At 40.6% G+C, this 22,247-nt stretch overlaps 1 protein-coding gene across 2 annotated transcripts; it reads right to left on the minus strand.

Moving 5' to 3' along the window:
- Positions 1–1,808: 1,808 nt before the first annotated feature.
- On the minus strand, positions 1,809–21,883 carry LOC133421705 (NACHT, LRR and PYD domains-containing protein 12-like). 2 transcript variants are annotated; one of them, XM_061711429.1, is made up of 12 exons: positions 21,827–21,883; positions 21,337–21,522; positions 19,605–19,648; positions 19,221–19,457; positions 17,054–18,941; positions 12,352–12,525; positions 11,826–11,987; positions 10,064–10,237; positions 8,754–8,927; positions 7,060–7,233; positions 6,652–6,701; positions 1,809–4,586 (listed from the first exon to the last, which is right to left on the minus strand). In XM_061711429.1, exons 2-12 carry the CDS (start codon positions 21,462–21,464, stop codon positions 4,057–4,059), a joined length of 3,735 nt encoding a protein of 1,244 aa, XP_061567413.1. In that variant the 5' UTR covers positions 21,465–21,522; positions 21,827–21,883; the 3' UTR covers positions 1,809–4,056. The 2 variants fall into 2 exon arrangements, with proteins under 2 accessions (XP_061567413.1, XP_061567412.1); XM_061711428.1 differs by having other exon boundaries at positions 17,054–18,944.
- Between the last annotated feature and the right edge of the window lie 364 nt (positions 21,884–22,247).

The raw sequence follows: 22,247 nt of genomic DNA on the forward strand, positions 1-22,247 counted from the left end.
CTGCCAGGGACTCAGATCCTGCAGGGCCAGACGTTCCCCCTGCTGAAGCCAGTACATGTCCAGGCCCGTCTGAAGTTTGCTAGAGAGCATTTGGATGATGCAGAAGAGGATTGGGAGAATGTTATATGGTCAGATGAAACCAAAATAGAACTTTTTGGTAGAAACACAACTTGTAGTGTTTGGAGGAGAAAGAAAGCTGAGTTGCATCCAAAGAACACCAAACCTACTGTGAAGCATGGGGGTGGAAACATCATGCTTTGGGGATGATTTTCTGCAAAGGGACCAGGACGACTGATCCGTGTAAGGGAAAGAATGAATGGGGCCATGTATCGTGATCATCAGCAGGGCATTAGAGATGAAACATGGCTGGGTCTTTCAGCAGGACAATGATCCCAAACACATCGTCCGGGCAACAAAGGAGCGGCTTTGTAAGAAACATTTCAAGGTCCTGGAGTGGCCCAGCCAGTCTCCAGATCTCAACCCCATAGAAAATCTTTGGAGGGAGGTGAAAGTCTGTGTTGCCCAGCGACAGCCTCAAAACATCACTGCTCTAGAGGAGATCTGCATGGAGGAATGGGACAAAATACCAGCAACAGTGTGTGAAAACCTTTACAGAAAACGTTTGACTTCTGTCATTGCCAACAAAGGGTATAACAAAGTATTGAGATTAACTTTTGTTATTGACCAAATACTTATTTTCCACTATAATTTGCAAATACATTCTTTAAAAATCAATATGATTTTATGTTTTTTTTGTCTCTCATAGTTGATATATACCTAAATAACAGGCCTCTCTTATCTGTTTAAAGTGTAAGAACTTGCACAACTGGTGTCTTCTTAAATACTTTTTTGCCACACTGTATGACATTCCTCTCATACAAAGAGGAAATGGGTGTGGAGAGGGAAGTCTGAGCTTCTCTGCTTTACCTGCTGCCCCAGCAACCTGAATCCAGATACAGTGGAAGGTAATGGATGAAAAGTGGGAAATTCAAGATGTCTCCTTAGTGAACAAAGATGGGAGAGAAAATGCTCGTCCTACATGTGTTACATTTTCATGAGGTCACCACATGGAGAAGAAATGGTTTCCTGGGAGAAATTAAATGAATAAATTATGTACCAAGAAATAGGATGACAAAGATGCTTTACTAAACAGTGATGATAAGTGGAAAAAATCTAAAGTAAAAATGATCAAATGAGCCTCACTGGAGGAACTCTGCAGAGGTGATTTTTAAGATCTTGTAGTTCTTTTTTATAACCCCACAGCCTTAACAGTTTTATTCTAGCAGCTTATCTTTTTGATGATTTTCATGTTGTGTTTTATAAGTTCTTTGAGCATTACTTTATCCTAATTGTGACTCACTATTTTTATTTATTTATATATTTATTTTTATTATCTTTTAGTTGTCAAATCTGGATCCAGGAATTAGTTTACTGAACATCCATATGTATGATGCTAAACGATTTAACATTGTCTTTGTTTTTTTTCACGGCACATGTGGGGCAGCATGGTGGCTTGGTGGTCAGTTTTTGTTTGCATCTTTGCATGTTCTCCCTGTGCCTGTGTGGGTTCCCTCCAGGTACTCTGGCTTCCTCCCACAGTCCAAAAACATGCATGTTAGGTAAATTGATGATTATAAATTGCTCGTAAGTGTGAGTGTGTCTGGCTGTTTGTCTATAGATGTGGCCCTGCGACCTGTCCAGGGTGTAACCCCTGCCTCTCGCCTGTAATGAGCTGGGATAGGCTCCAGCAGACCCCCGTTACCCTGCGAAGGATAAAGCACGAATAGAAAATGAATGGATGGATGATATTTGACATGATTTTAATCTCGATCAAAAATGTTGAGGGCTAACATTTAAGTACGGTAGCAAAGACATGATTCCTTGCCAGTTCCCCAAATGCTGCAAAGTAAATCAGACTTTCTGGATCATAAAATTACAATCATTACCTTCACATAGCACCGCCTAAGGAAACATTTTAAAGCACTGTAAATAGTATAAATATATAGCACACAGTCAAAATCATTGAAAAACAAAGGAGAGAAAACAATAGTTCAAAGATTTAAAGTATGGTACAAATCCAACAGACATTTATAATACAACTGTGAAAATGTGTTTGACATACTTTGGCCATATAGTCACAAGATTACAATATTATACAACAGCTGCAGGATAAACAGCTATACAACAGCTGCAGGCTCGAGGACCACGTCCATTCCTGCTACAGTGACGTAGCACATGTTGTACATATATGTTTCATAATCATGATTAAACTGAGACCCCAAACACAGTGAAATCTTCAGGGATCTGTGAATAAATTTGCACATAATCATCATCTTACTAAAATAATTACTGACATTCTTGAACACCCAGTAAAACTCAGACTGGATTGTAAGAACATAAGGCCACGTTTACACGTAGCCGGGTATTTACAAAAACGGATATTTTCCCCTCTCCGTTTTCAAAAATATCCTCGTTTACACAGACCCGCATGAAAACGCTGTTAACGTCATGCCAGCCAATCAGAATCCTGGAAAAAACATCAACAAATGACACGTGTAACTTCCAGTTAAGGCTGATTTATGGCATCGGACGCGCTCTGTCCTGAAACACTGAACGCATTATCGGCCCCACGTTCTACCACGTTCTTTTGATTGACAGCTGAGACTCGCCTTTTAAAAGGCTGATTTATGGTTCTGCGTTACACCAACGCAGACCTTATGGCGTAGGGTACGCGGCGCACTCACCGAACGGTGCGCGTTGCCGCGTACCCTACGCCGTAGGCTACGCTGATTTTACCATAAACCATAAATCTGCCTTTATTCACCCGCCCGAGACTCGCCTTTTATTCGCCCCACCAACCGCCCGTGCGCTCCTGAAAGAAACTCCTAAAAGAACTCCTAGACAAGGCGGCAGGAAGAAAATGGAAGCAGGTCTACCGTCCGACCAAAGTGGGGGAAAAAAACGAACAAAATAACGGCGTGTGGTGACGCAATCAAACAGCGAACAGCGTGGAGTGAGCGGCGTGTTCGTGGTGTTAAAAGCAGCAAACATGTCAGCATGTCAGATCATTACTGGGATGTGGGGGAAAAGCAGAGGACACGAGAAATGATCAAATAGGTACCAGATCTTGTTGGATCCGGCACAAATTAAGCCCTAATAAGATTAAGATAAGATTCTTATTATATCTTATCAGAACCGTCCCTGGCGATCTCCCTCCAGCAGCTGCCACTTTATTGAGGTTCTTGTATTGAAATGACTGTTTCCTACAGCGCTTTACACTTTTTTTTCAACTTTCAACCGGCTTTCAACCGAGCGACAGGAAGAAAATAGAAGCAGGGCGTGCGACAAAAGTCCAGCTCAAAACGACTCCGCGTCGCTCGCAACCAGTGTAGACAGTGCAAATAAAAAATAAAGCAATGGAACTGTTTTTGACGCTGACGCTCGCTCGCTCGCATGCAGTGTGGACACTGTGACGGAACGAGAGTCTGAGAGAATTTAAAACAGGTAAAATAAAAGAAAATGTTTACGGTGGCCAAACAAATTGTAAACACAGGTCGCACTCATGACGCTGCTGGTGACGTTTCTGTCGCATAATGTGACGTAAATCTCCGTTTTCCTCCGTTTTCTCTGTTTAGACGCAAATGTGAAAACTGAGTTTTTGAAAATCTCCACTTTGGCCGGAGTTTTCAGAAATGATCGTTTTTGGGGGTTTTCGTGTAAACGAACGGCCAAAACGCGTGAAAACGCCTCCGTTTTTGCCCCGTGTAAACGGGGCCTAAGTGTCTTCATGAGTGCCATTCAGTTTCTAATTGTTAGTGCTCTCCAGCTGCTCATTAATTAGGAACCACTTTATAAGAAGAGGACAAAGTGCACAAAGTGCATCTTCATCCTGAAAGTCTTGAATATGTGGTCATGCCACATGCTTCAAAAGAGTCTCCCTGAGTCTGGGTCTGCTGGAGGTTTTTTACAGTCCTGTTAACCAAGTTTTTACTCTCCACTGTCACCACATGCTTGCTGATGATGGAGTACTTTTTTACATACATGTATGTTGTTTCACTATTTAAATAATAGATTATCTATTTTCCTGAGGAAAAAAGATCCACTAACAACGTCAAAACCAGGATGGAGCGGTTCAGTGAAGGTTGTGCGTACAGTGTACAGATGGGTCAGTGTTTCAGGAAACACTTCAAAAAAGGATAAAATTCCTGCTGGCCAGTCCAGATACACTCCTACGTTGCTTGTTTTTGACACCAAAAACATTTGAGGGGAATCATTGTGATGAAAACTTCCTTCAATTTCCCAGCACCAAGACTTTTCATTTCCTCCTAAGGAAAAGTCACGTGAACAGTCGCCATTCCTGGGAATACTTTTGTAGGCAACTCCAACTTTTCCTGAACTTGACTCAAACTCAACCTCCCAGTAATGACGACCAGTCAGAGCCTCCTTACACAGCACTTGAGGTGCATCAAATCTATCTGGATGATCAGGATATTGTTGTATCTTTCCATGTGTTGCCATTTTGTTCTCCTCAGTCAAAGAGATATATTTTCCAGCTGTGTTGGGATCCAATGTCAGATCACAGGCATCTGCAAATCAACACAGACAGAATTACTGCAGAAAAATAGTGGTGGTCTTTAAATGAGAGAAAGCATTGAAATGATCAGTATAAGCTATTGTCAGTGAGGATAAAGTGGTCCCTCCACTTAATAAATAAACTGTAACAAAGAAGAACAGTTGTGAAATTAGCCTGATGGCCTGAATACATATAAAATATAACTTTGGAACACTAAAACACATTTGCAACATGCATACATGTCACATCAGATATTTTGTTTACTCAGCTATTATTCTCTTCACCGATGGAACAAACTTTCAGAATGCATTAGGGCTCCTAAAACTCTCCATTGCTTTAAAGGGGACCTATTATGGCATTTAATGTATATTTTAAACAGGCCTTGAATGTCTTAAAAACAATCTAAAGCTTGTTTTTTCTACATAAAACAGAAATTCAGCCTGTGGGCCATGTCTCTAGTTTTACCGCTTCTAACCTCATTTTCTGTGAGGGATTCTGATGGGAGGGGAGGTTATGATAATGAGGCTCTGTGCTGATTGGCTGCCTGAATGACGTGTAGCAGGGGAGGGAACAAAGCCTCGCTCTGGGCAGAAGAGCCGGCTGCGTACACAATGCGTGTCCCATGCGAGGGAGCTTCGGCGACAAAATAAATTCCATTGCTTTATTTTTTTTGTATTGGACTGTCCTAACTGGCCGCGAGTTTAACGGTTTCAGTGTGGAGAGAGAGTGTCCGATGTCACGCTGCTCGATGAGATAGTCAGGACGCTCGCATGCAGTTACACGGTGTAAACGGATCTTAAAGCCTGGTTTACGGTTCTGCGTTAAATTGGCGCGTACCCTATGCCGTAGCTCTGCGTTGGTGTAACGCGGAACCATAAATCAGCCATTTGTTCCCTGAAGAGAGAACCGGGTCACCTCATCTTCACACAGGAAGATTTAATTGAATTCTAAACAGTTACACCACAGTTATTTACTCCGATTCATCATCATTTCATTTCTTATGTTACAAGACAAATGAATCATGTTAACTGTAAATAAATCACAACACTGAAGGTTCACAAATGGCAACTTTATTGTTAAAAAAAAAAAGTTTTATATAAATAACATGTATGCACTATTGCTGGCTCAAGGAAGGACCGTGCGTCTGCTGAAGGTGTCGTTGAACAGCTTCAGGTTCATTGCTTGGAAGATCTGAAACCATAAACAGACGAAAAATGTATTACTAATAGAGCTCCGGTGTTACCTAACACTCCGTTAGGTAATACTGGAGCCACCGGAGCTACTCACCGGTCCGGTCCGGTCCAGTGAGCAGCTCCGGTGTTAACTAACGGTGCTCTGGAGCTAAGCCAAATACTTAGCCGATGCAAAGATAATACTTGTAGACAAATATAAATAACATAAAAAAATAACGTCACTTACCACTGACTCGTGTGCAGTTGCTGGGTCCGTACTGTGGGCACTGATCCTTTTATGAGGGTAAATGTCGATGCAAAAACTGTCCCTCGCTGTGGAAACAGTCACCGCTTCTAAACAATGGCGGACGCTCTAGCCGGTGGAGTTGGTTGTGGGCGTGGTTTCAGCAGCGGAGGCCAAATCTCTGCGCATATGGTGACGTCACCATAGGCGCAGATTCTGAACGGCTCGTAGAAGTCACATGACACTGGAAGATTCAGCCGGGCGGGGTGAACAGACCCTGCAGAATTTCGTGGCTTCCCATCTTTTCTGTGCTGGCAGGGTGAGGGGAGACCACTTTATATATGTTAAAACAAGAAAAAACTTGTTTTTCATAATAGGTCCCCTTTAAGTGAATGTTGAAAACCTTTTTATTTACTGATGCATCTCAGTAATATACCACAGTACACTGCAACCTTTATTTCTTGCATCTCATTCGTCTTATTCTTTTCAACTAATATTAGATTAGATAGTTCTTTATTCATCCCTCAGTGGGGAAATTCGCTGTGTATCCATCTGTCTTTAATTTTGCTTTTAAACTCTTTTACTTTTTAAAATGTTTTTATGTAAGGCCTCTTGAATTGTCTTGTACATGAATTGACATGAAGAGGTAAATATGTTCTTACATTGTCTGAGTAGCTTCAAATCGACCCAGCGTTGCTCATTTTGGTCCACACTGGTGTAGTAAAGAAGTAAAAGGTGAAAACAAGAAATACACTCCTAGGTCGGTTCTTCAAAGTGGTTTAAGATCCTTGTCTTGTTTACATATTCTTATTTCATTGGTTCATACAGTATTTTCTTTTCATTTACTGTATCTCATTATTTGCATCTCATTTACTTTATTCTTATCCATTCATGTCTGTCTGTTATTCTGCTTTAAAATTATTTTACTTTTTAATGCATTTTTTAAAAAGTTTTTTTTTTGCATGTGAATGGTCTTGTACAAGAAGATTTACAAATAAACTTGCCTTGAATATTCCAATCTTAATCTTTTCATGGCAATGAATGTCTTTCAGATAACCTGTAAAACATACTTGAGGTTCTCCAGACTGCAGCGTGAATCCTCCTGTATTTCAGTCAGCAGTTTGATTTGTTGATCGGTGAGGTAATTGAAGCTCAGGTCCAGCTCTCTGAGCTTGCAGTGGTCCGACCTCAGAGCTGACGCCACAGAGGAACATTCATCTCCTGTCACTTTACAGAAACGCATCCTGCAGGAATAAAGCATAAATAAAAACAAACAAAGTCAAAATTCATTTTCACCTCCTAGCATGGCCTGAGTGTTGTCCATTACCATGCTCTTCTAACTTTGTGACACGCGCCCCACATATGTATATTCACAGATGCGGATGCCTTTACTACTGCTCTTTATTAATGACGCATCAGCACAACTGACATATTCAGGCAGAAAAAAAGTTGTTTTCTTGTAGATATCAGGGACAGGAGACCGCGACAGAGTCAGGAATGAGTATTCCTAAAAATAATCTAATATTCCTTCAAATGACATCAAAATGTATATTTTAACATGAAAATATCTCTTTTGTCCTTGTGTTTAATCAGATAAAATGGATTCTCTTTACACAGGGTTTACTTTCATAGTTTGAAGGACATAACTTAGTCAAATTTCAATCTGGCTTTTAAACTGCGTGGTTTATCGACTGGTTCTCTGTCCCCGCTCACTTACTGGTCAGGAATCCTTTGCCGCACTTTTGTGTACCAGTGATGAACTGTATTTTCTGCATTATAATCCGTGGAACCTTACGTGTGAATTTTGTTTTGCTTACTGACCTCAAACCAGTTTTATGTGGTTCACTGCATTCAAAAATCTGTCGAAATGGTCAACAACGAAGTCACTCCACTTGATCGATTGTCGGACCATTCCCAGCTGACACATTAAATCCAAAGATAACTAATTATGTAGTGCTGGCAAGCAACCATCATCCAACATCTAGTCCATGTTACGTTAAGCCAACGTTGCCAGCCTTGCACTAACTTCAGTTGATGCTATCGCTGGCTATCGCTGGCAACTATGAACCAATCAGAGAACAGGACGTTGTACAACACTTACTTCCTCCACGTTTTATTTGTGGATTCGTGGAAGACAAATGATTTAAAATTAAAAAAGTTTGTGTATTTGTCTGTATTAAAACTGAACGATAATCTGTGTTATTATGAAAGAGTTGAATAACAGTTGACTTACCAGACTGTTTTGTTTCGCTTTATATATGTTTTATCATCTGCCTTAAAACCCTGTGTGCCTTATGTATGAAAATAGACCCGTTCATTGATATTGCACCTTATAATGTGCCTAATGGTCCGCAAAATACTGTACAGATTTTAGTGTAACATGCATGGTTCATCAGTGTAAATGTGTGTGTTTTAGGGATGAAACTTACTCAATTACTGAAGTTGTCGACTGGTACTAGGAAAGGTGCTAAGTGTGAACAACAACAACAACTGTTTCTCTAAGTCCAATGCTAAGTTCCTACTTGGCACGGATATGCCAAGCAGGAAATAAAAGTCAAAGTAAATGTCAGAATCACTGCATATCTAAAAATTCTGTACGTCTCAATTTTTTTTTATCGTGGGTTTCAATGAAGCAATAAAGTAAATCCAATCCATGCGCAAACATTATATTTCAACATTTTTTTCTTTTGTTTTCATTCCAAGTTCCTTATTCTTGGCAGAATCTTTTGAAGGACATGGATGCAAAGCTGTTTATTGTTCTGACCTTAGAACTTCCAAGACACAGTGTTGGTTGATCAGGGCCTTGCAGAGCTCCATCAGTCCGGAGGTGTACAGGTCATTGTAGCTCAGGTCCAACTTCCGGAGAGATGACGGTCTGGAGCTCAGAGCCAACGCCAGCATCTCACAGCCTTTTACAGTTAGTTTGTTGTGACTGAGACTGCATGAAAAAAAAGACATAACAGAATTCAGCAGCTTAACATTGCAAGTTCATGCAATTATTTAAGAAAATTATTCGCTGAGGTGTCACTTTCTAGATGGCTGTAACCAGTAAAGAGGTTGGACACTAAAAGTGTCTAATTATTCATTACACAGACTCAACAGAAATATTCCTCAGTGACCCTGGTCCACCCTGACATGATGACTTCACACAGCTGCAGCAGATGTGCACACACGTGATTTAAATCTCTGGTTCCCTATCGACACATTCTATAGCCCAATGTGCTTCCCAGTGTCAGAACGTTTGGTTGAAAAGGAAAATGACCAAAAACACAGAGTTAACAACACCAAGAATGGCTAGGAGCAAAATATTATGCCGTGGAAAAAGCTGAAATATGCCATTTGGAGAAGAAACCCTCCAAACCCAAGACAGGTGGAGCAATTTGCTCATAAGAAGCTGAGCAAAATACCCGTCTACAGGTGCAGAAGTCTCAGAGAGTTGTTTTTAATTGATTACCTCAAAAGGTTGTGAAACAAAATATCAAATTGAGAGTATCAACTAATTTGTCTTTTGGAAAGGATTCTTTGAGCCACAGTTGAGAAGCAATGTCTCATTTGGATTAGTCATTTTACAGTAAATTACTGGTTTTAAAGCAACACAATGTAACTTTCAGCTTTTGTTGAGTTTGGCGGCTCCTTTGGACAAAAGCGGTAGTGCTTTACCAGAAAGAACACTACGTTTCCCATGAGCACCAGCGCGTACTGCCGGAAAGATCCTGATCTCCTGTCGCGTGCATTTGTTTTGAAAGTGAATGAACGGGACAGACTTTCAAAACTACTTTTCTGTTTTCAGCAGTGGTTTGCAGGATGGATAGCGAAGAGGTAATGTATCTATTTTTGGCTAAACAATATAATATGACGATGTTGAAAATCACTAAGTTCATGATTCTGAAAATATTATATTAAGGTGGAAAAGTTACATAGTGCTGCTTTAAGTTATTTAACAGACCATAGTGACCTGTCTTTCTGTAATAGGGTGTCAAAACACATTTGTCCGCATGTGCATATTTCGTTCGTCCGTCCGTCCGTCCGTCCGTCCGTCCATTAATTCGTTCGTTCATTCCTTCATAATTTTACCCTAGTGTCTCCAGTTTACAGGTTGAGCTCGTCAGTGCACTTGAGAAGATCTCCATCTCTGTGTCTTTAAAGTTGGTGTAATTCAGTTCAAGCTCTCGCAGGTTGGACGGTTTGGCTGTGAATGCTGTGGCCAGCTCGTTGCAGATTTTATTGATTCCAGAATTTCGGTTCAGTCTTTGGAAACAGAAAGAAAAAAAGTTAAATTGAAAGTAGGAATTGTTTATAAAATACCATCCAGAGTCACCAACAGTGAATATAGACATAAAAACCACGTGTTTACATTATTCTATACACTATCTGAAATTTGTGAAGCATGTGCAGTACAAATGTGTGGACCTCATGTTTCTTCAGACCATAATGTTTAAGGATAGGTTTGTTACATTGGAAAACCTAAATTGTTTATAGGAGTGAGAAAAACGGAGCTATGTTGTCTAACTTCTGACTTTGGACCAGTCCTGGGAGTACCACAGCCTGACCTGCCATTCTAACTGGTTTCCTCTTTGTGGCTATGACGGATCTTTTAATTTCAGGACCCGTAAACAACGGCAAGTGGAGCCAAAAAAGATTGGTCCCCACCTGAATTCGTATACAATGCTAAGATTCTTGTGGTGCAGCCTTATGGAGCTAGAACAGTCTCATAATTCACAAATGCACAGACCGATTCACAAATGCAATTCACACGTGCGTAGGACAAGATACACAAATGTATTTTTGATGCACACACAACTATAACCGGATTCACAAACGTTTTTTTGTCTGTGAGCTGCGTTGGATTTGCGTGTGACTTTTGAGACTCCCCTGACGTGACTCGATCCACAAATGTGTTTTTTCCCGTGTTGCTGTCTTGTTTATTTATCTTTACTCCACCAACTCGAAATATTGAATCACTTTTCTAAGCGAACGGCGCGAACGGCGCGAACGGCGCGAACGGCGCGAACGGCGGCTCAAACAGCAGGTGTATCCGCTCCTTTAATCTGATTGCTTTATGAGTAAATCGTCCCCCACGTGGGTTGCGCTGTTATGATTGGCTGAAACAAAGGAAGACATCTGATTGGTTGCAGATCCTTCCGTGTTAAAAAAAAACAACATATTTGTGGATCGAGTCACGTCAGGGGAGTCTCAAAAGTCACACGCAAATCCAGCGCAGCTCACAGACAAAAAAAAACGTTTGTAAATCAGGTTATATTTGTGTGTGCATCAAAAATACATTTGTGTATCTTGTCCTAAGCATGTTTGTGCATTTGTGAATCGGTCTGTGCATTTGTGAATTTTGTCCGGTGCATTTGTGAATCGGCCTGTGCATTTGTGAATTTTGTCCTGTGCATTTGTGAATCGGTCTATCCATTTGTGAATTATGAGACTGTTCTAGCTCCATACAGCCTTGCTCCTGATGATTTTTGTCTTTTTTCACCTTCCCACCTTTGAGTTTATTTTTATTTTGGTAGGCAGGGCATCCAGTTAAGCTGCTGGCACACACCTAACCCTTGTTCTCATCACTGTTTTCCCTGCCAGTTTATACATCTGAGGTCCTGCTCTCCACTACTTGCCAGGCCGTTAAACTTCGTACTAGTAACGCCAAAGATTCCTAGTTCTGCTTTTTGATTAGTTTGTGTTTATCCTGTAATTTTTCTAATCCTATTGTTTTTGTGTGTGTTTTTTTACTAACCCTAACCCCTGTGTGAAAACTTCATGTATCCCCTCTATGAACCCTAAAATATCCATGAGCAGAGAGACTCAGCTCATGGACATATCTGTAACTGACCTGAGTTTCTCCAGTTTAGGGCTGCTTAGGCCAATTGAGATCACAGAGACCAATGAGTTCGTGCACATGTCACTCAACTCCAACTCCCTCAGATTTGAGATGACCGGTTCAATATCTGGTGCCAGTTTATTGAGCAGATCTGAAGTCCACTGGCCCGAGAGACTGCAGAAAAGGAAAAAAAACAGAAAAGTGTCATAGCAACGCAATAAATTTGAGTTTGAGTTTGAGTTCCAACCGTCCCACTTAACATCTACTTGCATTTTAAAATTATTTTTGTAGTAGTTTATGAAAACCAGCAAGGATTTGGCTCAACATTAGAAACATGTCAGTAGAGGTTAATTTCAAAGAGATGAAATTTGGTTAAAACATTGGTAAGTCACCAAACATTAATTTGATTATCATTTTTGTTTTGACATATTACTGTAATTCTTTAGCTTCTGCGACTGGGTATTTTTTTTCAGTGTTCACACACAGTCAGAATGAATTAAGAAGCGACAACAAATTCTTTGAAAAAGGTTTTACCGACCTGAGAGCTTCCAGTTTACACTGAGTTTTTATCAGTGCCTCAGCCAAAACTTCAACGCCTCTTTCAGGAAAGGTGCTATTTATCAGGTGCAGTTCAATTAGCACAGAGTTTGGCTTCTGGAGAGCTGAAGAAATTGTTTCACAAATCCAGAGGTCCAGATCAACACCTGAGATTCTGTAGAAATTAAAGTGGTAAAGTATATATATATAAATTGTTATTTTCTGATATGAGGGGACATTGTAGCAAGCCTTTATGATGCAATTTTCTCCCATTGGAGATTAAATAAATTAAAGGATGAAGAAGTAATATCACACCTTTCACAACTGTTTCTTCCTCTTTTTTAAATTTCAAATTAACAATGTTTTCCCACATGCTTATGATTTATTTCCTGTGTATATTTTGTTTATAAAAGTGATTTGGTGACCATTCTGATAAGCTAAGGGCAAATGGACTGTGCTACCAATTGCTGTAAGATGTTGCGCAGCAGCTTCACCATAGGCTACTGTATTCTTACAGTCACTGTTAAGAACATAAACTATCCATAATATAGTGGTATCAGGTCTACTGCAGCACACCTGAGGCCCCGTTTACACATAGCCGGGTATTTACAAAAACGGATATTTCCCCCTCTACGTTTTGAAAAATTCCATCGTTTAAACAAGATCGTTTTCAAAATCTCTTCGTTTACACGAAACCGCATAAACATGCTGTTAAGGGGTGCTATGAGCAGCCAAACCTACAGGGGGCAGTGTAACGAGAAGCGTAAAGTCATGCTAGCCAATCAGAGTCCTGGAAAAAAACGTCAACAAATGACACGTGTGAAGCCTGAATAATATGGTTCCGCGTTAAATCGACGGCGTAGCCTACGTACGGTGCGTGTCGCCGCGTACCCTACTCCGTAGGCTCTGCGTTGGTGTAACGCGGAACCATAAATCAGCCTGGACTGCCAGTTACTTCCAAGACGGAATGAGAGTCTTTCGTTTGGAGTGACAAAGTGGAGTTACTTTTAAGTTTGACTTTAGAATATAAAACAGGTAAAATACAAGAAAATATAGACGGTGGCCAAACAAATTGTAAACACAGGTCGCACACATGACGCTGGTGACGTTTCTGTTGCATAATGTGACGTTCTGAAGCCCAAATCTCTGTTTTCCTCTGTTTAGACGCAAACGTGAAAACAGAGTTTTTGAAAATCTCCACTTTGGCCGGAGTTTTCAGAAATGATCGTTTTTGGTGACTTTGAGCTCCGTTTTCGTGTAAACAAATGGCCAAAACGCATGAAAACGCCTCCGTTTTTGCTCCGTGTAAACGGGGCCTGAGTCTTATTAAACTTGTCATCAAGGTCTGTGCAACTCTGTTGATGACACAGCTACTTGCGTCATTGTGTGCTGAAGCAGAGTAGCATCTAAAACATGCAGGACAGATGGATTGAGAAACACTGGGCTCTTGTATTCTTACAGTCACTGTTCAGAACATGAGGTATGCATAGTAGTGGTGTTGTGGGATGGGGGGGTGGCTAATTGTTAGCCTGTCTGCCCATACCCATTGACTTTACAGAATTTCTCTCTTGTGAACTTGTTCCCACTCCTGTAAAAGTCGCCCAAAACGCCTATCCAAGGCATACCCAAAGTAAATTGAAAGCTGTTCTTGAACCGTTTGAAGTACAGAGAAGGTTTAGGTCTCTTTTGAAAGGTAACACTCTGAAGTTCTTCCCCCAACTGTCAGAATCACTGTAACTACTACTATTATTCGGTAATCTCAGTTTGAACACACTGAAATAGAAGGTTTTTATTTCAGCCGGAAATTTGTTTTGTAAACAGATGTCTGCAGATGAGTGAATCTGTGTCTTATTGGATTGAAAACACACTGAGACCACAGCCTGAAGCATTATCTAGTGCAAGTTCAAATTTGATAACAATACCACGAAAAATGAATATTTTACACATGTTTTTGTAAGACTATGTCTTACAAAGATTTTTTATTATAACAATAATGTCCCATGGGCATAACTTTTGAACCGTTGAACATACAATCTCAAGGCCTACATCGTTGTTTTCAGCATTTCATTGGCTATACAATTGCACCATCTTCTGGGCAATTGCCTAAGTTTTTCTCATGTCAAAAAGCCGGACGTTCTCGTCCCGCCCCAACACAGGCGCTCATTCGCTATGAGGGGACAGGAAGCTCTTGTATGGCCAGATGACCTGACAATCACAGGAGAGCCGTACGCTCCATTTTACCATTGCGGTCTCCCGTCTGAAAACGTGCAGGACAGAGTTACAGACGTGTAAAAATAACAACATGTGCTTCTCCGACCCAGTGGTGTAAAGTAACTAAGTACAAGTACTTCGTTACTGTACTTAAAGGAGCTTGAGGCAGGATTTATGAAAAAAATGTGTATACGTTTTAAGTTTTCTAGTAATAATGTCAGATGAAGCGTTCCAAACCGAAAAGAATGAGCCCTCTAGCGTATCTCTCCATTGCCTTGAACAGGCTGTGTTCTGCAAAATGTGCTGCAATTCCGGACCGGAATTTCCCGCGCTGTCCTGCAGATGTGACGTCAAATGACGCTGCATGCGCGTTCTCCCGTGCCAGCTTCGCTGTTGGCTGCAGTAACCCCGATGGTCGTCGTGGCGCTAATGAGTCTCATTTCTTATTCTTGCCTCAAGCTCCTTTAAGTAAAATTTTTGAGAATTTGTAGTTTTATTGATACTTTCATTTTTCTGTATTTTTTTTTTTTTACTTCGTTACATTTTCAAGGAAAAAATCGTACTTTTAATCCACTATATTTAAAATTGGACATGTCGTTACTCGCTACAAATTAAAGTCTTACATTAAATGAAAATGTAGGCTATTGTCGGCTACACCGACGCAGAGCTACGGCGTAGGGTACGCGGCCACGCACACCCTACGCCGTAGCCTACGGCGTAAGGTGTGCGTCGATTTAACGCGGAACCATAAGGCGGACGTAATTGAGGCAACCATGATAAATCAAGCGGGAAGGGGGGCGCGTGACTTGCCCGTGATTGCCCGGCGGCGGCTCCGTGACGAGACACCTGGGGCGGACGGGGAGACTCGGCCTCCATACCGAGAAGGAGGGGGAACTGCGCCGCAGAGGCGGGCCGGAAGGCCGGAGGAACCGCTGTCGCGTCGAGGACCGACGAGGACCGAGCGGCAGCCGACGCGTGTCCATGGGCACCATTCTTTCATTCCACCCCTTCTAAGGTGGTTTTGGCATTTAAAAGTTCAATCAGTTCAAGAGTCTCCTTCATCCTCCTTCAGCTGGGATTGCTTAATTTTGTCACTGCATATACAGGCTGGGGGTGTACCTGTCAGCGGGGCCAATGGGGTACAGCAGCAGTGATGAGCAAAGGGAGAAATTAAAATGGGGTAATGGAGACAAACGCTAAAGGGGTCAGAATAATATCACCATTATTTAGAGTTGTAAGCAAATTCTTGGAATAAAGCCACTTTCGACAGCATGACAATGTTGGGACTTCATTTCTTTGCAATCCTTTTGAAAATAATTTTGTACTTTGTACTTTTTACTTTTGTACTTAAGTACATTTTACACCATGTACTTTTGGTACTTTATTATATTTAATTTGAGGTACTTTTATACTTTTACTTAGGTAATGTTCTTAATGGGTACTTTTTACTTTTACTTAAGTAACTTTCAAGCAGAAAATCTGTACTTTTACTTAATTACAATATTTTTGTACTTTTTCCACCTCTGCTCCGACCATGGTTAAGATGAAGAGCGGCTGTTTGTGGATATTTACTGTTATAAATATGTATTTTGGACTAAATACTTTACTGGATAGGATCTACTGGACCTTTCTGAATGTAACCAGATGATTTTTTTTTTTTCCTCAATATTTCTATCCCGGTTTTTTCCCATTTTTACCACCCTGTGCTCCTACCTAAGTGACAGTCCTGGGCATTGCCATCCTCTACCAACCCCGGGAGGGCCCTGCACTGAGCTCAGGTCTCCTCCTCCTGTAACCAGATGATTTTTGTGGGAATATTTTTGCCTCGACTGTTCCAGAAGCCTCAAAGGGTAAGTTGCTTCATCTGCACAAATCTTTCTTTGTTTGTTTGTCGTGTCGATATGTACTGTACCAGCTGCTATGATTATAACCGGAAATGGTTTATATTGCTGGAATCACAAGAATCTTTGCTTTCTAAGCAAGATTTGTAAGGTTTGTACAAGATTTATAAGATTTGTAAATTACCTAGTTGTATACATTTTGGAGTGAGTGTGCACCGAATATGGACGGACATCAGAGCGGCAACTGATTCATGCACTAGTCTTGTTGTTGCTTCTTTTTGAGTCCATTGCAACAATAGGCAGTTTCATTTGTGTCCATTTGTACTGCTCTCTAGATGTCAAATTCAAATTGAGAAGATCCAGAGAATTGTTTTTCATCACGGAGGAACATTATTAAAATTGCTGACCAGGCTAAGTGACTGTACACATTGTTGCAGTGTACACCAGGGGCTGATTCAAACTTGCTTGTGATATGCTAGTCTGGAGTGTTACCATTGCATAGTGTGCATTTTAAGATAAGAAATCCTTAAACGCCAGACAATGATTAAAAGACAAATTACATCTAGTTATAAATTAAAAAAATTGATGAAGTGAATTTTTACTGTAAAATGGCAATTTAATCAGTGCAGATATACCAAGTGACCAACTCACATTACTTTCCTGCAGTTCCTCACAGCTGGGAGAAGCCGGAAAATACCTCTTCTTGTCAGCTTGAACTTCATCAGGTTGAATTCATCCAGAGGTGTAGTGGACATGAGAATGGAATCTGCCAAAGCTGAACACTGAACAGGGGAGAGTTGGGTTTCTGGACTCTCATTTGGTGTAAGATACTGCTGGACAGCATCATGTATGGCAGTGTCCTTCAGCTCAACCAGGCAGTGGACAAGGTTCAGGCATCTTTCAGGTGAGCAGTCAGCTAGATCTATTTCTGTTAGACTCTTCACAATCTCCTCAACAACTTCAGAGTGTTCCTCTGTCTGCTGAATCAGGCCGTAAAGCAGTTCTTGTGTTGACTGTAAGGACAAACCAATTAGGAACCTGAGGAACATGTCCAGTTCTCCTGTCTTTCTTGGAGTTGAATTAGCTATTGCAATTTCTATCAACTCATCTAAGGGTAGATCAACTGGATCTGCATCCAGGACAGACTCAAGATCCTCATCGGATCCTACCAGCAAGAAATTCTTGAGGATTGGGGACTCGATGGATTTTCTTGCGAAACTGCGGTACACAAAGAGAGCTGCAAAATACTCCTGGACCGTCAAATGCACAAAGCAGTAGAGTTTCTTGGTATTGAACACACTCTCCACTTTGAATATCGCTGTACAGAATCCACAATAGACTCCAGCTTTGTCCATGTCAATGCCGTACTTTTTCAGATCTTCCCCACTGAAGATGATTTCACCTTTTTCCAGCTTTTCAAATGCCATCCTGCTTAATCTGGAGATGAACTCCTCATTTGACTTGAAGATCTCCTCTGCTTCAGTCTTCTCCTCCTTGTCATATTTGTCAGTAGCAACCGTCATCTGGATGAGGAAGAAGTGCGAGTACATCTCAGTGAGAGTTGTCGGTGTCTTTATGGTTTCATCTTGAGTGTTGCCTGATTTTAAAAGCAAATACTCAAGAACTTTTGAGGCAATCCAGCAGAAGATGGGGATGTGACACATGATGTATAAACTCCGTGACATGGTGATGAGGTTGATGATTCTTTCAGCAACGTCCTTGTCCTCAACTCTGTTCCTGAAGTAGAGACTCTTTTGTGGATCATTAAAACCTCTGACCTCTGTCCAAAGGTAAACATACTCTCGAGGGATACGTTGAACTGCTCCTGGTCTTGATGTTATCCAGACAAGTGCAGAAGGAAGAAGATGCTCTCGGATAAGGTTGGTCACCAGAGTGTCCACTGAGGATTTCTTTGAGGGCTCTGAGAGTCTTTTGGTGTCTTTGAATTTCAATTTCATCTGACTTTCATCGAGACCATCAAAAATGAACAAGACTTTGTACGTTTTTATTTCAGAAAATATTATTGCAGCTGCTTTGTTACTAAGCTCTGGATGGAATTCCCTCACTAGTTCCTCAAGGCTGAACTCCTCATCTATGACCAGATTCAGCTCCCTGAATGGAAACATGAAAATGAAGTCCAAGTCCTGATTGGCACGACCGTCAGCCCAGTCAAGAATGAACTTCTTCACAGAGACAGTTTTTCCAATTCCAGCTATTCCCTTGGTCATCACAGTCCTGATGGTTTTCACTTGTCTTTCGTCTCGCTTAGATGATGCTGTGTTTTCTGGAGTGGTGTTAAATATATTATTGCAGTTGATTTTAATCCCCTCTGCTGTTTGGTTCCTTGTTTTTTCTTCAATTTCCCAAATCTCATGTTGTTTATTGATATCTTCATTCTCTCCTTGAACAATGTGAAGCTCTGTGTAAATCTTGTCCAGTGGTTTTTCATCGTCACGAGATTTTCCGGTGCCTTCAAGCTGCCACGAACACTTTTCCCTCAAATATTCTTTGTTCCTTTTGACGACTTCTTTGATGAAATCTTCTGTTGCAGATAAAGACAAATTAAACCATTCAATTATTTTTTGTTTGTTTTGAGACAGGTTTTACAGTTTACTATTTTGGCAAAATGTCTTTGTTCTACACTTGAAATTGTTTACATTAAACCATTAATCAGTACAATTTTCCAACGAAATATGCTGGAAACAATTTGATCTGTGGTTTTTAATTTTGACAACGCTGTTCTTAGTGTTCGGGATTAAGTTATCTTTCTTTTTCATCATTCATGTTTAAGATAGACTAGTAAATAAACTTGACATACTAGGACTTATCTCAGGATGAATTTCTTGGAGGATTCTGTAGAAGGCAGATTTTGTTTTTGTACACGTGGTAGTGCTGAAGATTTCCCTCATCCCATCCTGCGCCACACTTTTACTCTTGATTCGGTTGTACATCTCTTTATGGATAACTCCCCTCTGATGCATCAGATCTGCTATCGGCATCACTTCAGTAATGTTCTGAATGAGGTCAGCCCTGTTGTTGTCCACCCAGTCAGCTTCTGTGAAAACAAAACTCTAACATGTTATGGCATTTCACAGCAGCAATGTTAGATTTATACAAACTGTTTTGATTCTGTGGAGCTGAATGAAGAGGATATTCAGATTGAGATTGACATTTTAACCAGATACAATAATGATGAACTCACCTTTCTCCTCTACAGTGGTTGATTCAGGATCAGGCAGGCATGGGCTAATAAAAGACAAACATTGAATTATTGATAGACATGTATTTCCTAATTGTTAATACAGCATCTGTAACTAGATTGCACAAATAGTGTCACATTTTATTTTGTATTTTTACTGTGTTTCTCATCTCGGGTTATCAGCTCTTCCATGCACAGTGACCACACGGCAGTATCATCCTCATCCACATCCCCAGAGTTCCATTCAGAACCAGACATGGAGAAGTTCCATTCAGCGTCTATGCTCCATATGTCTGGTACAAACTCCCAGAAAGCCTCAGATCAGCTAAAACAATGAGTGTGTTTTAGTCCACGTTAAAGACACCCCTGTTCTCAGCTGCATTTGAATAAAGCTCCAAATCTTCATCGATACTTTTAAGCTTGAGTTTCAAAACTACTCTTTTTTTATTTGAACCTTAAATCATGCCTTTTATTTCTACTATGTGATGTTTAATGTCTGTGTAAAGCACTTTCATTCACCTTGTTGTTGAATTGTGCTATACAAATAAACTTGCCTGGCCTTGATATCAGTTATAAAGTTTATAAAAATATAAACAGTGTCCACAAACTTTCTGAACTTTTAAAATGGAGGTGCTTTGCTTAAAATGTCTGTAATTCCTAAAAGGCAATGGCCATATTCCTGTGAACTCTCCTAGATTAAATTTTCCAAACCATGTTTAATCTTTTTGAATTCTCAACAAGGACTAAATACACATTATAGTGAAGTGGAGTTTGTGTTTGTCATATTCATTTGGACAGGGTTGTATGATGTTGCATGAGTGCACACATCACTGACTTCCTCAAAAAAATGAACATGAAAAAAACAAAACAATATTAAAGCTGCAAGCAGCGATGAACAGGCCGTCGCACCCTTGTGCACGTTCAGGCGTGCTGCAGTGGAAGCGCTTGTATGACTTGCATGTAGATTCTTCAGGCCTGGACATTTAGCGGATGACACCACCCACGAGTCTTTATGTCAAACCATTCAAAAGTTATGGCAGAAAGTAGGAACTATCAAATACGGACCATTCAGATGAAGGGGGGACGCGCTTTTTGGTGTCTATCGTCCCCACGGTAACGCTTTTGAGAAAAGCAATGCGCGTTGTCGCAGGACCGAGACGCACATTTTGATGTATAACACACCTGGGTGCACGTTACGGTTCGGGCCGTATTAACGGCCGAAGGAATGGCATAGATTTCGCCAAAATTACACGATTAATTCAAAATGGCCGACTTCCTGTTCGGTTTCGGCCATGGCGCCGAGAGACTTTTCTTTAAGATGCCCCATGATACAGGTGTGTACTGATTTTCGTGCATGTACGTCAAACCGTATTGTGGGGCTTGAGGCACAAAGTTTTCTAGGGGGCGCTATTGAGCCATTAGGCCACGCCCATTAATGCAAACCATGAAATATCAAATTTTTCACCAGGCCTTGCTTGCGTGCAAAATTTGGTGACTTTTGGGGCACGTTTAGGGGGGCAAAAAGGCCCTCATTTCGTCGGAAGAAGAAAAAAAAATTCCTACAGATACAATAGGGCCTTCGCACTGTCAGTGCTCAGGCCCTAAAAACAACCAAAAACTTGCATGTCCTTAGAAGTAAATAACTGCATTCTAAAAGACTGTTGTCTAAAAGACGCCATTTTAAATTCTGCATGCATGCACTTATGTGCCAGATGGCTGTAGCTTCTCTGCTTGCCTGTGTGAGTTTTCCTCCACTGATCTCGCCTCCATGTTTCCCACATCTTCCTGCAGGGATGGCCGTCTTTCGAGGTTAGAAGAATTTTCTCCCCTTTTTGCTTTCTTTTTTCTTTTTTGCCGTTTCATTGTCTCCCTTTATCTCATCCCTTGTGAGGGAAGTTGGTATTTTTTCACTTCAGTGGATCTGTCATTAGGAAAGCATTTGACAAGAAAGACAAGTAATGAAAAAATGACATTCTTTTTCTTGGTTAGCGTTCTACTCAGAACATATGAGCTGTCTTATAAATGTTTTTAACTGAGGTTTTGTCCCCACACATATACATATATATATGTGTCTGTATATATATATATATATATATATATATATATATATATATATATATATATATATATATATATATATATATATATATATATACATACATACATACATACATACATACATACATACATATACGACACAGATATAGTGAAAAAAATGTTTTTACCTTCTTGTTTTCTGTCCAGTAGCAGCTGCAGCAAGACATGAGACTGTGCTGTATACTGAATGCTTTTGAGTGGGTTAGCTCGTACCTAAATATGGCAATAGTGATCTACGCCCTCCTTGCTCTCTGGCTTCCTGTCTACGTGTGCTTGTCTGTATATGGGATAGTTTAGAGAAAAACAAAAGAGAGAGGAAGGGTGGGGGTGAATTAACCTCTTATAAAGCTCTCTTAGATTACAGCCCACTGAGCTGGACTGCATTTTCATATAAGGCTTGTATTTTAGGATATCAGAGCCACCTTAAAAAATGACTGAATTCACATTTAAATCCAAATTAACTCATGAATTTGTTTTAGTTTTTGAAATACTCCCCAGCATTTGTTGGCTAACGTATGGACATGTTATTGACAGCTATTTACACTAGTA

Source organism: Cololabis saira, chromosome 21, assembly GCF_033807715.1.
Source record: "Cololabis saira isolate AMF1-May2022 chromosome 21, fColSai1.1, whole genome shotgun sequence".
Lineage (NCBI taxonomy): Eukaryota > Metazoa > Chordata > Actinopteri > Beloniformes > Belonidae > Cololabis > Cololabis saira.